This window comes from Eurytemora carolleeae, unplaced genomic scaffold (genome assembly GCF_000591075.1).
Source record: "Eurytemora carolleeae unplaced genomic scaffold, Eaff_2.0 scaffold1267, whole genome shotgun sequence".
In the NCBI taxonomy this organism is placed as follows: domain Eukaryota; kingdom Metazoa; phylum Arthropoda; class Copepoda; order Calanoida; family Temoridae; genus Eurytemora; species Eurytemora carolleeae.
In genome coordinates this window covers 17,014-40,202 of record NW_019397158.1, presented here as the reverse complement: position 1 = coordinate 40,202, position 23,189 = coordinate 17,014, and the positions used below count along the sequence as shown (strand labels likewise).

General features: G+C 31.1%; 1 protein-coding gene across 1 annotated transcript in view; it reads left to right on the top strand.

Moving 5' to 3' along the window:
- The first annotated feature begins 99 nt into the window (after window positions 1–99).
- The window catches only part of LOC111712399 (glycine receptor subunit alpha-2), a 28,124-nt gene continuing 5,034 nt past the window's right edge, over window positions 100–23,189 (top strand). Inside the window, exons 1-11 of the mRNA XM_023486992.1 lie at window positions 100–251; window positions 5,893–5,964; window positions 6,576–6,657; window positions 7,448–7,503; window positions 10,724–10,759; window positions 11,950–12,013; window positions 16,067–16,116; window positions 16,568–16,610; window positions 19,279–19,323; window positions 20,175–20,231; window positions 21,103–21,205. Coding sequence (XP_023342760.1) covers window positions 100–251; window positions 5,893–5,964; window positions 6,576–6,657; window positions 7,448–7,503; window positions 10,724–10,759; window positions 11,950–12,013; window positions 16,067–16,116; window positions 16,568–16,610; window positions 19,279–19,323; window positions 20,175–20,231; window positions 21,103–21,205 — 760 coding nt within the window. The remainder of the gene's footprint in view (window positions 252–5,892; window positions 5,965–6,575; window positions 6,658–7,447; window positions 7,504–10,723; window positions 10,760–11,949; window positions 12,014–16,066; window positions 16,117–16,567; window positions 16,611–19,278; window positions 19,324–20,174; window positions 20,232–21,102; window positions 21,206–23,189) is intronic.

Sequence of the window (23,189 nt, the reverse complement as noted above, 5' to 3'; positions counted from 1 at the left end):
AGTTTGTTTCTCCAATGAAAAGTTAGAGTCTCCAATGAAAAGTTTGGGTCTTCAATGAAAAGTTTGGGTCTCCAATGAAAAGTTTGGGTCTCCAATGAAATGTTTGGAGTCATAGATGAAAAGCTTGAGATCTCCAATGCAATTCTGGAAGTCCCCAATGCAATTCTGGAAGTCTCCAATGAAAAGATTTGGGCCTCTGATGGAAATCTGGGGGTTTCCAGTGAGACGATCTTGGGGTGTCTGATAAGACGGTTATATGATCCAGATGATGATTCCTTCCCAGACTTATAATTTTCAAAAATACCTGAAATGTGAAAAAAACAACACTCAAAAAAGATAATATCATGCGAACTCGTTTTCTGGGACACCCTGTCAGAAAATAAGATTAAGATTGCGCCTTTTTTCCTTTTTTATTTCAATATCAAATCTGAATTCACTATTTATGTATATATACAATATATCGAGTTCAACCTGAAGCCTTCTAAATGTTTTAAATCATGCAGTCTCTCTCAGGCCTCGTTAGATATATAACAAATAGAATTAAAATAATTTTAAGAGACTGTAGACGTAATTTCAAAAGAACCTCCATTGTTCGACTGGACTGTACAATTCACAACGGTACCCATTAAACCTTTTTCTATTATTACTGAAACTTTAGAAACTGCCAAATATATTCTATTGCTAAAGAAAAGCACACTTTCATAGAGAAATACAATAAAAAATAATCAATTTTAAGATGGAGGAACAACTCCATCTTTTTTGCTAAAAAAAGGTATTAGGGTGTCGATGTGAATGAGGCGCGCCCCACTTAAGATGGAGGGTCACTTGAAATCACAATGACCTATTTTAACATCCAGGTTTTGGAGATTATATTTTATATATAAGAGCATTTTATAAAGTTAGACCCATATAACTTGAGAAAAGCTAGGAAAAAGAATGTTTTGCAAAAATTATGATTTTCTATGAACATGAAATCTGCAGTAATTGCGAAACACACTATACATTTTACTTTAAAAGTTGATTTTTTAAGCTATTGTTAAAACTATTTGCTTTATTAAAACATCAGGTACACATAAGATTGCTTAATTATCTTATCGTAACAAAAAATAAACTAGACTATTAAAATAATTGCGTATTGGTGAATCGTTCACTACGTTATTCTCAAAATTAGCAAAGAATTTTATCTCTAAAATATTTTTGTCTGAAATATCATTTGCTATGAATCTGAATATCAAGTTTCTCACATCGGCACATGGTTTAGAAAACTTTTATGAAAATCATTTTATTAAATAAAAATTCTCATTCAATGACAAAACTTTCCAGTTGTAGGGTTTTGTCTCATCAGCTCAAATGATTTTTTTAAATTGAAAATAATGTTGAAATTTTCTAGAATGATATTCATTTGCATTCAACTTATCTGGATAAATGAATTGCATGTTTTTGCCCAAGAAAAAATACCGTTTTTCCTTATAAAGATTTTACATTTCACTCTACGAGCAATTCCATTCAAAATTGTCAATCCATGAGACAAAATGTATCATGAGAAGTATTGATTAACACGAAATAAACCTTAATAAATGAATGTTGTTGAAATTTTGTTTTGGCCACAGACAAACAAGACAAATGGTTATTCCTACTCTAGGTCATATAGATTATTAAGAACAATAGGTGCCAACATAGAAATCGATCAATCATACACTATACGTCACACGTGTCAAATATAACGAAATCTCTCACATTAGTTGACTTGTCTTATTTACAAGACTAAATAAAAAAGTGTAAAAACAGAAAATAAAGAACACATTAAACTGCACTTTATTTACCATAAGATAAGCACTTTATTTTGAAATTATCACTATTTTTAATAATTTTGTCGGACACAAAAACTAAGTTGACACTTGTGACGTAAGATTACAGCTGCACTGAGAGTGTACAAATTCTACGTTGCCATCTATTGTACTAGAATCTATTTGCTCTCGGTAAAAAGTGAATTAAAAGACAAAACCGAAGTGAAAAGCCTTTTCTAATCTTGTGAAAGGTATGAGATTAATTTTATTCGGAATTTTTTACTTACCCATGAGTCAGAGTAAAAACAAACACAAACTCACATGATAGCACAATGAACGTAAGGATAAAAAAATTTATTTTAACCCTGAACAGGCTGGGGTTTGGCGCCCCCCTGTAGTTATTTGTTTTATCACTCTAATTTTTGACACTATATCACCGTTAAATTTTGTGACTTTTAAGGAATAGTAATTTATAGGGTGGAAAAAAAGTCAGGTCTGTGAAAAAAATATCTAAAATAGCCCATACATTTTTTGTGACTAAAGCTACAGATCTAAAAACTATATTTTTAAAGAGCCCTTGAAAAATGTATTTATAAACATGTGTGATACTTTGATATTTGTATACAACAAAAAAAATATTTTTTTTTCATCTTTTTATCCTTTTTTAGGCACTTTTTTCCACCCTCCCTAGCACCCAAACTATCATAAAGTTATCGGTCTAATTTTTTTTCTTTGTGCTGGCCATGCATTTCATCCCTATACCTATTCTCTAAGGCCTTTTTATTGGGGGGGGGGGGAGCGCCAAACGCCCCCCAGGCTATACATAGATTCAAACCCCCAGCCTTGTCTGTTTGTATGTTTGTATGTCCTATCAAAGCTCAGGACCTCTTGACCGAGTTAAGACTCATATTATGATTGGAATAGTTTGTAGAACCACAGGAATTGATTTAGCTCGGTAGTTGGGTGGGTTAGCTTTTAAAAGGTAAGCTTAGTTGTCCAGACAAAGCTGGGTTCCCAAGCTAGCTGAATTATTAAAATCAATTAAAAGTTTTTCTCCCCCCGTGATGAATGGGGATTGATCAAGAAAGAAAAGTTTCGTTTCAAATTCAAGAAAACAGGATCTTTCGTTTCTCAAAAACAGAATAGTTCCAGGGTGTCTTTAAAAATACCTCTTTTTTATTTCACATAAACTGCAATAATAAAATAAGAAAATTTTGCTAACGCCGGATAGTGGTTTTTTTTCTCTTCAGAAACCGGAAGGTTTTTCAAATGAAACCCTCGAGGTTTTTCAAATGAAACTCTAGAGGTTTTCAAATGAAACTCTGGAGGTTTTTCAAATGAAACTCTGGAGGTTTTTCAAATGAAACTCTGGAGGTTTTTCAAATGAAACTCTGGAGGTTTTTCAAATGAAACTCTGGATTTTTTCAAATGAAACTCTGGATTTTTTCAAATGAAACTCTGGAGGTTTTTCAAATGAAACCCTGGAGGTTTTTCAAATAAAACCCTGGAGGTTTTTCAAATGAAACCCTGGAGGTTTTTCAAATGAAACCCTGGAGGTTTTTCAAATGAAACCCTGGAGGTTTTTCAAATGAAACCTTGGAGGTTTTTCAAATAAAACCCTGGAGGTTTTTCAAATGAAACCCTGGAGGTTTTTCAAATGAAACTCTGGATTTTTTCAAATGAAACTCTGGATTTTTTTAATGAATACCCCAAAATTTTCTCTTCAAATTAATTCGGGATGATTGAGAGCGAAAAAATAAGCTTTTTTTGAAAATATACTTTTTAAACAGTTTCGTCTTCTACAAGGGAGGGAGGGGTTTGTGACATGAACCCATAAGAACTTATTCCGAACCCCTCTGCACGTATTCGGAACTCCACAACTTTACTTTCCGAACCGTACAATATTTATTCGTCATTTTTATTGTTGAATTTGTTTTTACCTAGGAATAATTGTACTAACGGGGTGTTGTAATATAAATTAGCATAGTGCTGTAAAGGTAATTGATGTTTGAATTTAGAAAAGGACCCTTGCTTATTTGTCTAAAACCTCGTGACTGCAATTAACATATATTATTTCCAAAAAAAGTTACAAGTAAAAATGTTATTCTTCAAAACGTGTCTATATTGGTATTAAAAGATGTACCTGAGGTTTTTTGGACAATGCGGCCCAATATTGCAATATCAAAGGTTTAAACCACCAGGTTGCAAAGATATAGGGATTGAGCATTTGAGTTTTATGGCAAGAACTTGTTTCCGATTATATCGCCCATTTCTCAGAAAATTTCTCATGATTTCTCATGACTCATGATTTCCATTTTTTTCTTTTTTTGACCTTATTTCAAGCTCTTCGTCACAATCCAGCAAATATTTGCATTGCCATAAAATGCAAGAATGGAGAATCCTACAGTTTTCTAAAAATCCGCAATTTTTTTGTTTTTCAGAAGAGTTTGTAATTTTAATAATTTTATTATTTTGATGTTAGAATGAGAATTATACTGTTCCTTGTTATTCTGTTGTGTACAGTAAACAGAGCCCGGGGGGACTCAGAACCAAGGGAAACTTGACACAAACCTCATTTAGATTAATTCCGTCCATATGTGTTACACGGAGATTCAGAGTATATAAGACAGCTGTTCATTGTTCAATAATTTCTTAATAGGACTGCCAGCATACTTTTTAATGATCCTCAGTGTAAAGAGGGCAATGCCCGATTTACAAAGGTACCCTTCTAACCTGTAACTGTTCATCGAGTATAAAAATAGAGGATCACTTGAAATTAAGTCTATAACGATCTTTTTAATCTAAATCACCTGGGTTTTAAAGAATTTAAAATTAAAAACTTTGAAAAAATTATTGAACCTTTGAGAGCAATTTAATGACTGGAAAAAAAATTGGGATTCATTTAAATTCAGTCAAAAAATGTTTTTCTAAAGATTTTTTATTCCAGCGGGCGAGAAAATACTGTTTTTGATTGTTTTTGGCTTATGATTTCTGGGATCATATAGGCGAGAATTTTTCTTTTATCACTGCAGATTTTAAAAAAATAAACAGTTCACATGTCATGCGCACAACATTGAGAAAGGTTAAAACTAGGGATGTTAACGTTTTCATTTTTTAAAAACGATCATTTCGTTATCTAACGACGACAAAAAAATGATTTTTTTAAAATTCGTTTTTAAAAACGGTCATTTTAAATACGGTCGTTTTCAAACCGATCTTTTTGCAAAATGATCGGTTTCATAAAGTTTGTCGTTTCGTTAATGATCGTTAACAACACCCCTTTATTAAGGATCGTTAACTACTACCATTCGTTAACGATCGTTAACACATTTATAAATAAAAAATTAATTCAAAAACGATAGTTTTTTTTAAACAATCGTATAAAAAAGGATCGCTTATCGTTGTTGAAAAACGATCGTTTTCTAAAAGATAAGACGAGTGGGTCGTTTTTAAAAACGATCGGTTTTTTTCCGAAAACGATCGGAAAACGAAACAAAAATGATCGTTTAACAATTGTTTTCAAAAACCATTAACAACCCTAGTTATAATACATTACTGCTACGCGTATTTTTTTAGATCTGGCCTTATTACCCTGTTATTAGATCTTCCTGTCCAATTTTCTTTAAAATATAAAGAAAAGAAATAAATGGTTGTAATAATTCTCATGTTTTCGGAAGCTAACTGGTTTAAGAAAATAATTTTAAACATTTATAAATTTAAATATCTTGAAGTTGTATGTCTTATTCAAACTTTCTTCAATTTTAGAAAATTACTCAAAAATTTTCAAATGAGGGACAATTAATGTACAGGGTTAGTAAAGAACCCGGATGTTTTGGAAAAAATGAATTTTTTTGAAAAATGTAAGGAAAATGTTTATTCTATGGTTTTCCAAAATTTCATTAAAAATCATTGAAAGTTGAATAATAACCTTAAAACTGTTTTGGCTTCAAAAAAGCAAATTTGGTTTTACAAATTTTTATTTTAACGTTCCAAACATATATTTGAATTTTTTAATAACATTTTTTTACGAAAATTTTATGCATTTTGTCCAAATCATCGATAATCCCGTTTTTTTTATTCACCCTGTATATATTTTCACAAAAAGTCAATGTTGTTGGTGCAGAGTTCTTCGGCTTAAAGATATCCTTCCCTTCAATCACACGAACACATATGACAGGTTAGACAATAAACAGATTTTATTAAATAATTTTTTAAAAACCGATTCTCAAAATCATCCATCCATAATAAACAATCTTCAATAATATCAATATAATAAAGACGACTTTTGATTTAAATTTAAATTTTTATCAAGCTTTTAAACAGCATGAATACACACAAATATGGAAATAAAGAGAAAAAGGCTTTTCTTTAATTACTTGTAAACTTGCAATTAAAAAAAAGCTTGATAACGATTAGAACTCACATCAAAAAGTCGTCTTCATTATATTGATATAATACCTTTGCAAAATTATCTCAGGCTAATAAAAACATTTTTATTCAGATCATATTTTTGTACATTTTTTAATCTTAAGGTAAGAGACCGATTAGACATGGTAGTTAGCCAACGAAGAGGACCTCCAATCAAAAAGTGTCTTAGAAGAAATTTTTCTTAGAATTTAATTTAACATAGGAATTGACTATCGCGGTAACTCTGTAATGAAACTTTAAAATTAACTCCCTACTGTACACTGTATGCAGTTTATACAGTCTGTTCAGCATATAGTCTGTACACAGGCTGTACATGACTTCATGAGTAAATATGTACAGTGTACATAAATCTTGTTGTAGTGATGCTCCTCCTGTATTCCGGCATCAGCCTGCAGTTGTTTTCCTGCATATGACCCTGCTTATGATGGATAGCTTTGATGAGGTAATCTTTTCAAAAGATGAAACCAAGGATGTTATGCAAGGAAAGTTATTTCAGAAGTGTTCACATCTTTTGTACTGCAGTGTACTGTCTCTGGCCGGTAATGTAAACACAAGACGGATGTCGAAGCCTGACATGGGATCCATCTTTCGCATAAAAAAAACTCAATGAAATATTCTGGTCATAGGAAACTATTATGTGAATTATCAAAATTATCAAAATTTAATGCTTTTAACCTCCTCGGATACTAAACGAACACTGATGCATCTATTCTTGTTTACAAATTCCGCCCAGAGAGAGAAGACTCTGGTTTCCATATGTACGCAGAGTATGCGCGACAGCAATTAACTTTCCTTGCATTACAACCTTGGATGAAACTGTGTACTCCCCCCTTTAGATATATTAATCACAATTGTGTAAGATTAAGGATTATGATTGATTCAGACTTTCTAACTTTCTCAATATCAGAGACGAAACCTTAACATGGAAAGTTTGGGGAAATTCAAGGATTGGAAATGCTAATGATTGGAATAATTCATGACAGTTAATTGAAAGTACGCCATTTAAAAAGTTATTTTTTGTTTTATCCGCTTGCTTGCATCCTGTAACTTGAATTTCTATCAACCTAGTTTCGACTGTATGTGTTAAACGAAAGATATTCCTAAAAGCCACCACAATTCTCAAAAAAAACTTTGAAAGATCCGATGCAGCACATTCATTAAATCCATAAAAAAAACATAAAGATTTCAATTAGGAAAAATGTTAATTAATTATTAAAAAGAAATCTCTTCAGGCTGAGATGACCTTCACAGCTGACATGTTCCTGGCAATGTCCTGGAGAGATCACAGGTCAGCAACCTTTTTTTTCATTTTATTGCAGACGTAAAACAATGGAAAAAAAAGTTTAGTATGCAGTGAGACCCAGGAAACTGTGAAATATGAAGACGACTTGCGATCAGACTCTAGTTTTATTTTAAAGGGACTGTAAGCGATATTTCAAGTGACCCTTCATACAAAAATGGCAATACCCGATTTAGAACGGTACCTTTGAAACTTTAATCTAATAACGAAAATGGAAGATACTATCGCTTTTTAATCGAAAATTGTTTATTCTGTAAGTTTCTTCCTTGCTTCTCATAAACAAGAAATGAAGAAGTCACAGAAAACGCAAATGAAAATTAACAGTTTAATGTAACAAAAACATTGATATACAACTAATAACTATCAAATGCCTTACTCAGATCCATTGCACAAGCATAAACTGCTCTAGCAGCTCTGTTGTAATAGTCCACTACCGAGTTGACCCCCCAGCTGCACATTGTAGTACTGGCTAGCTTCTGAAACCCAAACTGAAGTTCATCTGTGGTCAGCTTATCAGAGTTTAGAATTAATATCAACCAGTCAAACCATTTTAGAATCAAGCTGCCANAAAAAAAAAAAAAAAATTTATTTAAACAAATTTTAACTACACCATTTATATATGTATTTATATCTTTGTGTGTGAATAAATCTTTATAATCTTTATAATATAATAATACTTCATTATAGACAAAGCTTTCAAGGGTACCGTTGTAAATCGGCATTGTCATCTTTGCATGGAGTTTTACTTGAAATTGCGCTTACAGTCCCTTTAATATAGTCTAATGAATATTAAACAGCAATTGTGCAATAAGATGATTTCACAAGTGTCAAGTCAGTTTTTGTGTCCGACAAAGTTATTGATAAAAGTGATAATATTAGAATAAAGTGCCTATCTTACAGAAAAATAAGTGCAATTTAATGTGTTCGTTACTTTATGTTTTTACACTTTTTTATTTAATCTTGGAAAACATGTCAACTAAATTGAGAAAATTTCGTTATCCTTGTGACGTCGTGTATAATTGGTCCCTTTCTCTGTTGCCACCTATTGTTCTTGATCATTTATTTGGGTAAAAGTATTTGCCTTTATACCAACATCAAACGCGCAAAACGTTTCTTAAATGTCGTCTTCCTTCTTCCACTAAAATTGCACAAAGTATTCATCGTCAAAAATGTGAAAAATGGAACAATCATGAAAAAAAAACTTCTAATTTTCGTACTTTAACGCTTTGTGGCAATTTTTTATCAGAATCGCTATGAAATTTTTAACTTTTTTCTGTTAAATATTTTTAGAAAATGATTTTATATGTTATTCGAAAAAAACACATATTTTTAGCTTTCTATATTATTAGATCATATGTTTTCTTCATTGTAGGAGGAGAAGCTGCTGTTTACAACGTTTTAATAATCTTTTATAAATAGAAACTATAATCAAATTCTTATTATAATACACGCGTTAATCTAGTTTTAAGATAATACATAAAATCTGTAAGGTATGAAAAACAACACATCTAACTTTTCAACTTTTCAAAATCTTTCAACCGCAAAAAATCACATAAAAAGGGAATAGATTATTTGATCCAACAGAATTCATAGTTTGAAATATCCTTTGTCTACGTCGCCATAGAGCAATATATATATAGCTAGGGAGTAGAAACTAAATTCCTTACTTGGTCTTCTGAACCTAAACTTTTGATTGATATCGCGCTAAGCTACAAATCCTTAACTCTATAACTACAATTTTTGATTTGTATGTTTAATCATAGAACTGTGAACTGTAGACCCATAAGAATTGGTCACCTGGCTTTCAAATAGTCATCGGACTTTCGATTGGTCTTCTGGCTTTCATTGATCAGCTTACTTTTGATTGGTTATCTGACTTTTTGATTGGTTATCTGACTTTTGATTGGTTATCTGGCTCTTGATTGGTTATCTGACTTTTGATTGTTTAACTTACTTTTGATTGGTTATCTGGCTTTTTGATTGGTTATCTGGCTTTTGATTGGTTATCTGACTTTTTGATTGGTTATCTGGCTTTTGATTGGTTATCTGGCTTTGATTTTTTATATGACTTTTTTGATTAGTTATCTGGCTTTTGATTGTTTAACTTACTTTTGATTGGTTATCTGGCTTTTTTATTGGTTATCTGGCTTTTTGATTGGTTATCCGGTTCTTAATTGGTTATCTGACTTTTTGATTTGTTATCTGGCTTTTGATTTGTTATCTGGCTTTTGATTGTTTAACTGGCTTTTGATTGGTTATCTGACTTTTTGATTGGTTATCTGACTTTTTTTATTGGTTATCTGACTTTTGATTAGTTATCTGGCTTTTGATTGGTTATATGGCATTTTGATTGGTTATCTGGTTTTAATTTGGTTATCAGGCTTTTGATTGATTATCTGACTTTTGATAGGTTGATCTTGCTTTGATTGGTGATCTGGCTTTTTTATTTGTTATCTGACTTTTGATTGGTTATCTGAATTTTGATTGGTTATCTGGCTTTTGATTGGTTATCTGGCTTTGATTGATTATCTGGCTTTGATTGGTTATCTGGCTTTTAAATTTGTTATCTGATTTTCGATTGGTTATCTGGCTTTTGATTGGTTATCTGGCTTTTGATTGGTTAGCTGGTTTTTGATTGGTTATCTAAGTTTTGATTAGTAATCTGGAATTTTGATTGGTTATCTAGCTTTGATTGGTTATCTGATTTTTGATTGGTTATCTGGCTTTTTGATTGGTTATCTGGCTTTTTGATTGGTTATCTGGCTTTTTGATTGGTTATCTGGCTTTTTGATTGGTTATCTGGATTTTAATTGGTTATCTGGCTTTTGATTGTTTAACTTACTTTTGATTGGTTATCTGACTTTTTGATTGGTTATCTGGCTTTTGATTGGTTATCTGGCTTTGATTGTTTATCTGACTTTTTTGATTAGTTATCTGGCTTTTGATTGTTTAACTTACTTTTGATTGGTTATCTGGCTTTTAAATTGGTCTTCTGGCTTTTGATTAATTAGGTTATCTAAGCTTTAATTGGTAATCTGGTTTTTTTGATTGATTGATTTGCGTTATATGTGAATTAAACTTTCAAATGTTGGAAACCTATTCCCCAAACCTTTACATATTTAAGCAAGAGATTAAGCGGATTAGTTAAAGATGAAACGGATTAGTGCTTTTAATCTTATTTTCTATTTGTCAACTAAACTGTTTTTAGATTAAGAATCCCAGAGGACTGGACTGAAGAGTACAGGTAAAAATATTTTACTTGAAATATTAATAAATTTATAATCTAAATACTTTCCTGCAAAGGTCTATCAAGAGATTTTAACGGCGTAATTGCAAGTGGCTCTTCGGTTATAGACTTTTATGTCAATTTGACCCCCCCCCCCTCTAAATCCCATGTTTGATGTCCAAATATGACAAATGATACATCATTGGAAAGCTCTTGTGCACTACTTTTAGAATCTGCAAAAAAATTTGCAAATTTGCAAAAATTGAATTTTTTATCGCAAAATTTTTGAAAAGCCCTTGACCATGCCATTTCAAATATGCAAAAATTTTTGCAAAATTTTAAATAACCTGATTTTTAATCAAGAAAAACTAAAAATGGTGCAAATTTCCTCTGACAGGTTGTTTGCAAAAAATTTGCAATTTTTTTTCGCAAAACTTGTGCATTTCCCTTCCTTATGTCAAAGGCTTTCCAAAAAGCAAAATTTTATCAAAATCTTACAGGTGGAAGTGGGTCAAAACAAAGATTTAGTTTGTTACAGGAAAAAGCAGTCATTCAGGCAGTTTGCCTTAGGACTCAGGCAGTTAGTATTAAAGCCCGGTTTTAGGCCTAAAGGGAGGGCTTTGGGTATGTAGGAAAAGTTAGAAAATTTCAACAGCCTCAGACCAATACTTTTTGAGTTATGTAAAAAAAAACTACGGGGGGGGGGCAAATTGACCCCCCCCCCTCAGCAGGAATAGGGTTAAATCTTTGTATGGGAGAAGAAAAAAAAATTATTATTTTTCAAAGGAGGTTTCTGACAAATTGACTTGGAGATATCTTCCTTATTTGATATATTTAATTTAATGAAACTTTGTAGTTTGAGAGTTCAATACAAAATAACGTTTATCGGTGAATTAAAAATCTTCATGAGCCTTTTTTTGGTATTTAATTCGGTTTTATGATAAAACACAATTATAGCATAAAGTCACTAAAATTATCCAACGGATGAATTGAAAACTCAAACCCAAAATCGATGAGAATTTTACCACTAACTTATTTGAAATTAAAGATAAAACAAATGTTTTATAGATCTAAAATGTATATATAATATGTCTATAGAGCTACAAAAAAGTAAAAGTGAATCAATGAGGTAAAGTCAAGATCTATGTGACTTAAACAAACGTTTTCTATGCTGAACCATTTTGAAATAAATGATTAACCCTATATAGGATACTGGATGTAGCCTGGATAGATCAGATCTGGAGACCTGATTGTATTTTCAAAAATGCAAAGGTAAAGCTGGGAATGTTTTAGATGGATAAGCCATACTCGATATCCACTGAACATACAGGCGTCGTATATATCAATACAATGAAGACGACTTTCGATTTCATTTTTTATTTCTACCAAACAGCATGGATATTGGATACACATAAACATGGAAACAAAGATAATGTGTCAATTAACAGCTTCTCTTTGTTTACTTGTAAACTTGTTATTTGAATACAGCTTGATGGAAATCAAAACTTAAAAAGAAAAGTCGTCTTTATTATATTAATTTAAACGCCGGTTTCTTGTACTTAACAAATGACGGGCTTAAAGTTAAATCGGGGATTCATTCAGTAAAGTTAGGTATAATCTTCGTTTTTTAGACACGCTAGAATTTCTGCTTTTTGGAGGTTTGTTAAAAAATGTAATTTTTAATTTTCAATTTAGTTTAATTTAGTCTTAAATATTAATATATAAGTAAATTAAATTTAATCTTTAATCTTAATCTTTAATCTTTAAACTTTAATTCAAATATTTAATTTGAAGGGACTATGATAGCCATTTATAACAACACTGTTATTTTGGTTCGCAGTGCTATAAAGTTTTTGGACAGAAATTTTCTTTTTATCGAGAAGGTTCAAGCCTTTTTAGATTTAATTTGAGGGACAAAATATAATCTAAAAAGGCGAGAACTTTCGAGATATAGAGAAAATTAAAGTCCAAAAACTTTACAGGATGTCGTACTAAAATAATAGTGTTATAGGTAATTTGTTGTAACGTTTGTGTCAAATAAGCGTTGAAACAAATTTGTCAAATAAGCTTGAAACAAAGCAGAAGTCAAAATATTAGGTTGATTTCAATTTTATTTTCATTTCAACTGAAAAAAATATTTCGGAAATATCCTAAATTTTTTTTGAGAAAATCCGGGAACCAATCAAAACTTTATAGCCCACGTGCTATAATGTATTGCTAATTTACCTTTATAGCACGATGATTACTTTATAGCACGTTCATTATGAAATTCACGATGAAGTGAGTAAGAATGATAAAGTACACAATAGTTTCATGAACATGTATTTCGAGTAACTCTCCAATATTACAGTGGCATGTCCAAAACACAATGTAACCCTTTAAATCTAAAAAAGAATGAAAGATATCGACCATTATCTCTCGGAAAATTATTTCGATTGTGATTTTGCAAAAAAAAACATCCCCGCAAAGTTAATAAGGTTTGAAAAGTACATGTTTCTGTTTACAGTCTTTTAGAAATATTTTTTTATAAGATTTAAAACCTACATTTTTCTTGTATAAAATTGAAAGGAATTGAAGTAATGTGTACAATATGGCAATTTGCGCCAAATTGTTGGGATGAAATTTGTGAAAAATTAAATTTCAAATTTTAAACAAAATGAATTTTCTGAATTATACCTTTCCTGAAGGAAAGGAAATTGAACACTTTATTTTTACAACAAACTGGTAACAATTGGCTTCATCATAAATCAGGGTTTGCATGGATTTTTGAGCTTTATTGATAAATATATTCAGTGGCGCAACTAGTGAGGGGGGGGGGGGCGAAATAAAAAATAAATAAAGCTGTTTTATTATTTAAAGTAAGAACAGCCTTTTTTTATTGTTGAAGGGTTGGCTCTATGGTCAATAATATACCAAATTCTTATAATAACCATGGCATGTTCTTGAGTTATATATACTTTCAACAGCTTTAAAATGAGAATTCTGTTCTTCTAGTGTCTTTTCATGTATTTCTTAGTGTTTGTTAGTTCCTGGCTTAGTCATATAAAATCCCCTATTACAGTCTACAATATGTTTTGTAATTGATCCACTAGTCATATTTGTCCACTATATAATTCCTTAATCGTACTTCCTGGCAGTCTTTGACTTTATTTCGTCTGTCCATAATTCAAAATAGTCTTCTGATCGAAATCCCTCTGTCCTTGTTTGCCAGTAAGGGGCTAAGCATGTTTTCCTCTTATAGTCTGCATAAGTCCTAATAGTCTGATATAATCCTAATTACATTTCTTGTTATTCTTCTTAGGTTGTCAGGTTTGTATAACCTTAAATGATATATGTATTGTAATACTCATGAGAAGTAACATATATGCAGGTTTTTTTGAGAGGATACATTAAGAATGACTGACTTTCTTTAAGTCAAAAACGAGAAAATAGTTAGAAATTCTTTTATAAATGATGCGCGAAGCGTCAAAGAATTATTTTTTTTCGTAATTGACAATATTTCATAAAATATGGGGGGCGAGAGGGGGTGAAATATGAATATGCTAGTTGCGCCACTGAATATAATTTATAGGAAAATGGTTGAAAATCTTTAAAATACTTATATTAAAAAATTAATTCGTGAAATACAGCTATGTTTTCAATCATAACTCATTCATAGTAGAGGTATTGAGGAGATTTTTTTTTTAATTATTTTACATGCGTACACGTATTCACTTTTTTGAAAAATCATGGTTGAAAAACGAGAAAAAATCAATTTAATCTTTTCCACAAGCTCTTATTTTCAAATCCCTATCTTTGCATTTCAATGCCATAGACCTTAGATATTTCAAACTATGAATTCTGTTATAGATCAAATAATTCAATTTTGAAATAGCAGACGTTTAAACCATCAGGTTGCAAAGAAAATGGGATTACAAAATTAAAGTTTCTGGCTTATGATTTAGCAGAGCTTTCGGATTCAAGCTGCATCTTATTTTCCACAGAGTTGAGGTAAAAAAACCGGTTTAATATTCTATTTGGCGGATTTTCATGGTAAAAATTGGAGCATTCTGGGTTTTTATGAAAACAAGACTCTATATGGAGCCTTATTCTCCATTAAAACCAACCAAGGTTTTATTTTCATTGAGCCTAACTCCTTAAGTCGAGCCGAAGATCTTGCAGCTGTCAATCACGTGACACAAGCTGCACGTCAGAGTGGAGTTGAAGATTGGGTCTTAAAAGTCGGGTTTAAGGAATTGCGACTCGATCCAAAGTTTTTAAATCACGAGCTTTAATGGTCTTTAATGGGATAATTGGCGCAATTTCAAGTAATCCTCTACATTAAAAGAGGCTTGCCCGATGCCGCAATAATTTATGCAACAAAAACTGTCAAAAGAAGCTCATCAGACTTTTATTTCGCTATTGCTATTTTTTATTTAGGAACGGTCGACGATCCAATGAAGACGACTTTTTATTAATAATCCTTTAATCCATACAAGCATTTTTGAAAGCTACAAGTTTACAAGTAAGCAAAAAGAAACTGATAATTGACATATTCTCTTTGTTTAAATTTATCAGTGTTAGTGCTGTTTAAAAATTTGGTAGAAATCAAGATTAAAATAGAAAGTCGTCTTCATTATATTGATAAACACGAGAATTACTGTATAGTTGGAACTATATATAAAATTTCAATCATTGTGTGATTTGAAAACGACAGTAAGGATGCTGCAACTATAAATATTAAGAATATATTAAATATCCAGATTCTTTAGCACTTTTTCATGGAGGATCATTTGAAATTGCGCATACAGTCCTTTTAGCAACTATTTTGTTTAATGCTTATTGTTGGTAAATATCCAGATTGTTCCATGGTAAGACACTTTGACCTTTCTATCAAAATGATTTTACAGACTGTATACATCTGGCTATTTTTGGAAACACGTGAGTAAAAAATACTTCAAATATGAAATGTAAAAAGATATTTTATGACACAAACAGTTCTTTTCTAGGAGATGCAGTTCCAGACACAAACAGTTCCTAATCATTATCTTTTCTAGGAGATGCAGTTTCAGACACAAACAGCTCCTAATTATTATCTTTTCTAATAGATGCAGTTTCAGACACAAACAGTTCCTAATTATTATCTTTTCTAATAGATGCAGATTCAGACACAACACAGTTCCTAATTACTATCTTTTCTAGGAGATGCAGTTTCAGACACAAACAGTTCCTAATTATTATCTTTTCTAGGAGATGCAGTTTCAGACACAAACAGTTCCTAATCATTATCTTTTCTAGGAGATGCAGTTTCAGACACAAACAGTTCCTAATTACTATCTTTTCTAGGAGATGCAGTTTCAGACTCAAACAGTTCCTAATCACTATCTTTGGCTCTATAGGAAAGACCAATTTCAAATCAGAAATACGCAAAAAAAATATTGAATAATGCACGTACAAGCTAGTTCATATAACAGATTTGTTTAAAAAATATATTTTTTATATAAAATATGGATTATAAATATGCAAATTTAAATGTTTGAAAACGCATTTAAACATAAAAGAAAAACATGCGAATATTATAATTTACTGCAGCAAAAATTGACTAGAAAAGACGCAAAAAACAGGATTTTTTGTCCTAATGAACTAAAAATCTTATCCTGATGCATTCACTGACGGATTTTAATAGATCAAAATTGAACCATTAGCTAACAGAATTGAAAGTTATTTAAAAAATCAACGTCATCATGTTACAAAGATATAAGGATCAGAAAATTAGAGTTTGTGGGAAATGTTCAGTTTCTTTGGACAAAATGTTGGTAAAAAAAGTAATGAAATTAAACTGTTCTTTAGAGACAAATCCTTACTATATATGGTAAAACTGACTGTAAAGGTAAGTGTCTCTAATAATACAGTGTAACCTAGCACAGAGATCTAGACAACTATACAAATGTGCACAAATTTTCAATCGTTTTGTTTTTACCTTAAAACTCGCAAATAGTTTTTTTTATAGTTCTAGCTGACAACTCTTAGATCATAGTAATCTCTTGCCACTATCTTTAGAACCCAATGTCGTAGATCCTAAATATTTCAAACTTTGAATTCTGTTAGATTGCTTAATATAAGCTTAAAATATTAAAGGTTTACATTATCAGATTGCAAAGATATAAGGATTGGAAAATTTGATTGATTTACTATAAGTGTAAGCCAGACGACCACCAAAATAAATCTTTGCATGTCGTACTTAACCTCGTAGCCTTTGTGTGTAACCTGGCATTATTATTATGATTCCATGAAATACTCTGTTATAAAAACCCTGGGTTTTTAGTAACGAAATTCTGCTGTTAAAAACTCCTTTATGATTAAATTAATTTTTTCGTAATTTAAAATTTTAAATTTAAAAACCTCATTAAATGGCAATTTTCATGTAATTTTCAATTATAAAATTCATTCAAGCAAAAATAGTTTTTATTTAAAGAAAAACATCAATTAGATTATAATATATTGCTGGTTCACTGGGTACATTTCACAGTATCTAATTAAAAGGACTGTAGATATAATTTCAAGTGATCCTCCATTTATAGAGGTGTAATGTTCAATTCACAATAGTACCCTTTAAACTTTGATCTGATTAACAATTAAAAATATGTTGTAAAGGTTTAATTCATACCGTTGTGATTTTTCAAATAAAGAGACACCTGAAATTACATTAACGATCCCTTTAAGTAAAAAAAGTTGTTTTAAAAAATAAATATTAGGCTGTAATTTATTCCTTGTTCATTGAGTACATGGTATTTAAAGATAGGGACACACTATTCAATTAAAGTGATTTCAAGGTATCCTCCATATACAAAAAGAGTTTAATGTCCAAATAAGAAGAAAAACATGGATACCTTTCAGGTTAATGCAAGGAAAGTTAATTCCAGTTGCGTATACTCTGCGTACATATTGAAACCAGTTCTCAGTTGTCTCTGGGCGGAATTTGTAAGCAAGACTAGATGCATCAGTGTTCGTTTAGTATCCTAGGAGGATAAAAGCATTGAATTTTAAAAATTTGATAATTCACATATTAGTTTCCGATGACCAGAATATTTCATTGATTTTTTATGTGAAAGATGGATCCCATGTCAGGCTGTGACATCCGTCTTGTGCTCACATTACCGCCCAGAGACAATAACTGTCCTTGCATTAAAACCTTGGATACCTTCACTTTTTTACCAAAACGAAGATTGAACGGGTAGCGTTGTGAATCGGGAATGCACATTTTTAAGCTATGTCACAGTCCTATAAAATAGAAATGTTGTTATTTGAAAATAAAATAATTAAACTGTAATTTGTCCCTGGTTCAATGTCCATGGAACACCTGCTTTTTTCAGTTTTTAATGCGCAGTAGTTTCACAATTCTCTCGGCAACGCGCTTAAATATGTTTTAAAGGTCGTTGTCCCCTAAAAACCTTTAAACACTTCTTAATGGTTATTTGGGATAAGTCAAGATTTAATCTAAGGTTTTCAGTCAACGTTTCAGATTGTCTAAAGGAGACAGAGAAAACAACTTACGCTTTGCAATGGAGTTGAGTCTTTGCCACAAACTTGAATATCCATTCCCTTTATCTTCGCAACCTGGCGGTGTAAACCTTTGATATTTTAAACTTAGATTATCTAACAGAGTTTATAGTTTGAAATATCTAAGTTCTACGACATTGGGTTGCAAAGATAGAGGTATAAAAAAAAAAACAGAGTTTATGGGGAAAACTCAATTCCTTTCAAGTTTCCTATCACAAATTTAAAACTAATTCGATCCAATTAGGTTGTAAAGATAAAGGGATTATATAAAATTGGAGTTTGTTCCGAAAAATCAGTTTCTTTATTGATAATATTTTGAAGTCCTCAGTTTCCAAAGACAGTTTACTAAAGTATTCGAGGTCTCTATAAAATGTAAAATTCAACATAGTATCATCATTTGTAGAATTTTGTTGGATGAAATTTATCATTCATCTATATTTGACTATTGATGCCGCTACTAATTTGAATTTGGCTCAAACAAATTATGTTAGGTGGACATTTGAAATTTGTGGAAATGCTTAACCCCCCCCCTCTATTTTTTATGTTTTCATTTTATTTATATTATCCTGTATATATCCTATATATATATATATATATATATGTATTATATATATATATATATAGATAATAGTTTGGGAACCCAGCGTGGATCAGGGGAGTCATAGTTAGTCCCACCGATTTCCCGCTTCTTGTCGTAAATCCCGATTTTAGCTATTTTTCCGACTCAACTTAGAATCTTAAAACCAAGCTAAAAACATTCCCGTGTTTAACCCGAGTTCCCCAATCAAAATTTGAGTCAAATCGGTCCAGGGGTCCCCGAGTTATGATCGGACAAACTAATGAACAAACAGAGATACAATTATATACATAGATTATACAGAGGATTGCCGCAAGGCATGAAACATCATGTACAAGTAAGATTCTGAAATACATTAAAATGTTTTAAATTGAAGCTGATTTTTAAAATACATATACAACGACGTGTATATATATTTTAGTTATCCTGTGGTATGGATTTCTCTCACTATCCTCATGATACTCAGGTATTACCTTTCAGTGACCAAGACGTAGAGTACATACATTCACAGAGTGGGTACCTTCTAGCCACATGTTGTAAACATTACAGAGAGTATATCGAATATTAGAGTGGACCATTGAACAATAGATTACTCATATTTCAGAGAGTATACAATTGCTCCTATTTTTTTATTGACAAACCTTAATCATCTTGGACAGACAATAGAGAAAGTTGAAAAAATTATGGCAAATTTTTATTTGTTACGATTGTTTGGCTTAGTCTTAACAATCTAAATGATATTAGAGATGCAATACATCGATTGTTACAGCATTTAAAAAACCTCAAACTAGCCTTCCACGAAAAAAGTAAAAAATATAAAGCTTTGCAAAATCATATTTTCTAAACTTAAATTTGAAAGAAATGAATTCTTGAAAAAAAAGATAGTTTTTTCCTAGGAATTAAAGTTTATCAATGCAAAATTTTTATTTAAATACATTTTACATTTTAGGTTTATTTGTAATTATTCTTAAGTACTACTTAAAGATGTGGAATATAAACTTTTAAGTCTTAATAATTCCCTTATATCTTTCCATTCATTAACAAAATTACTGAAGTCTGGAGGAAATATTAGAAATATGAATTTCAAATCAAACTACTCTACGTATTTGGAAATTGTTCATGGTATTAATTATAAATCATAGCGAATATATAAACATAACAGGGTTATCCAGAAAGGATGAGACTTCAGAGACGATTGAACGATTTTAGTCCGTATTCTTGCATCCAGGGTTTCTATAGAGCATAATTGAATGCATCGTTTGTGCGTAATCCTTTATATTTATATATATATATTTATATATATGTATTTTTGTTTAGATTTGTTATATAATGATTGAATCCCTCTCCTATACTACAAATGATCTTATATTTAAGGTAATTCAATAAATGAAATAGCTTGGGAACCCAGCTTTGCCTGAAAACCTAGTTTTTTCCACTTAACTAACGTACAGTAAACCCTCTGTACTATAATCTAGTACTGTACAGTATAACCTATGTACTATTTCTTGTAATGTACAGTATACCTCTGTACTACACATTGCACTGTACAGTGTACTATCTGTACTATATCTACTAATGTACAGTGTACCCTCTGTACAATATCTAGTACTGTAAAGTGCACCCTCTTTACTATATCTAATACTGTACAGTATACCCTCTGTACTACACATTGTACTGTAAAGTGTAGTCTCTGTACTATATTTACTAATATACAATGTACCCTCTGTACTATATCCAGTACTGTACAGTATAACCTCTGTACTACACCTTGTTCTGTTTAGTGTACTCTCTGTACTATATCTATCATTGCACAGTGTTCCCTCTGTACTATCTCCAGTACTGTACAGTGTACCTTCTGTACTACACCTTGTACTGAACAGTGTACCCTCTGTAATATATCGAGTATTTTACAGTGTATCCTCTGTACTATCTCTAGTACTGCACAGTGTACCCTCTGTACTATCTCTTGTACTGAACAGTGTACCTTCTGTACTACACCTTGTACTGAACAGTGTACCTTCTGTAATATATCGAGTATTGTACAGTCTACCCTCTTTACTATCTCTAGTACTGCACAGTGTACCCTCTGTGCTTTATCTTGAACTTTATAGTATATCCTCTGCACTGCACCCTGTACTGTACAGTTTACCCTCCGTGCTATTTCTAGTACTGCACAGTGTACCTTCTGTATTATATCATGTACTCTACAGTAAACCCCCTGTATACTTTATCTTGTATTGTACAGTGGAACTTCACAGACCCTCTGTACATAAGTCCTGAGATATCTCTACCGCAGCTTGAAGTTGAACAGGCGACTACAGAGGACTGTACAATAGATTACAGTACAGGTAATTAATTATAATTATAAAATACAAAGGACTGTACAATAGATTACAGTACAGGTATTTAATTATAATTATACAATACAGAGGACTGTACAATAGATTACAGTACAGGTAATTAATTATAATTATACAATACAGAGGACTTTACAATAGATTACAGTACAGGTATTTAATTATACAATAAAGGGGACTTCACAATGGATTACAGTACAGGTATTTAATTATACAATACAGAGGACTGTACGATAGATTACAGTAAGGGTAATTAATTATAATTATACAATACAGAGGACTGTACAATAGATTACAGTAAGGGTAATTAATTATAATTATACAATACAGAGGACTTTACAATAGATTACAGTACAGGTAATTAATTATAATTATACAATACAGAGGACTGTACAATAAATTACAGTACAGGTAATTAATTATACAATACAGAGGACTGTACAATAGATTACAGTACAGGTAATTAATTATAATTATACAATACAGAGGACTGTACAATAGATTACAGTACAGGTAATTAATTATAATTATACAATACAGAGGACTGTACAATAGATTAGTGTACAGGTAATTAATTATACAATACAGAGGACTGTACAATAGATTACAGTACAGGTAATTAATTATAATTATACAATACAGAGGACTGTACAATAGATTACAGTACAGGTATTTAATTATAATTATACAATACAGAGGACTGTACAATAGATTAGTGTACAGGTATTTAATTATAATTATACAATACAGAGGACTGTACAATAGATTACAGTACAGGTAATTAATTATAATTATACAATACAGAGGACTGTACAATAGATTACAGTACAGGTAATTAATTATACAATACAGAGGACTGTACAATAGAGTACAGTACAGGCATTTAATAATACAATACAGAAGACTGTACAATAGATTACAGTACAGGTAATTAATTATACAATACAGAGGACTTTACAATAGATTACAGTACAGGTATTTAACTATACAATACAGAGGACTGTACAATAGATTACAGTACAGGTAATTAATCATAATTATACAATACAGAGGACTGTACAATAGATTACAGTACAGGTAATAAATTATAATTATACCATACAGAGGCCTGTACAACAGATTACAGTACAGGTATTTAATTATACAATACAGAGGACTGTACAATAGATTACAGTACAAATAATTAATTATACAATACAGAGGACTGTACAATAGAGTACAGTACAGGTATTTAAATATACAATACAGAGGACTGTACAATAGATTACAGTAAAGGTAATTAATTATACAATACAGAGGACTGTACAATAGATTACAGTACAGGTAATAAATTATAATTATACCATACAGTGGTCTTACCGTCTCATCAAATATAAACAACCCAATAATTAATTTTTTCCCATGAAAATAAATTAAACATGTTTATCAAATTAAAGGGACTGTAGACGTAATTTCAAATGACTCTCCATTTTAAGCATCGATTCACAACGGTACCTTTAAAAGCATTGAATGAGCTATCCAAGTTTCTCTTTTTTTCAATGATTATCGTTAGTTGGTAGTTTTTCGCTAAAGGGACTTGCGAATTTATGCTTGAAAAAACAATGGAGGAAATTTTCAAAAAATACAACCATATCTTCCACATTATTGATCAGATACAGGTTTAAAAGGTGCCTTTGTGAATTTATTAATGATGTACTGTCTACTGTACTGTCTACAGTCTTTTTTTAAGGGAGTGTTCGCGAAAAATGAAAGGGGGTATAGGCTTACAGCAAAAAATAAGCGCTTTTGATCGCTACTAATCTTACTTATATCTGTTGCGTCTATAAGGAGAAAATTGTTAAAAACGACTTATACTGAAGAACGTAACGCCCATACAAATTGAGAAAGAATTGGAACATACGACTCGGATGGTAAAAAAATCCATATCATTTCAAACAAATCATTCAAATATTACAACCTACATCGACGCATTCGT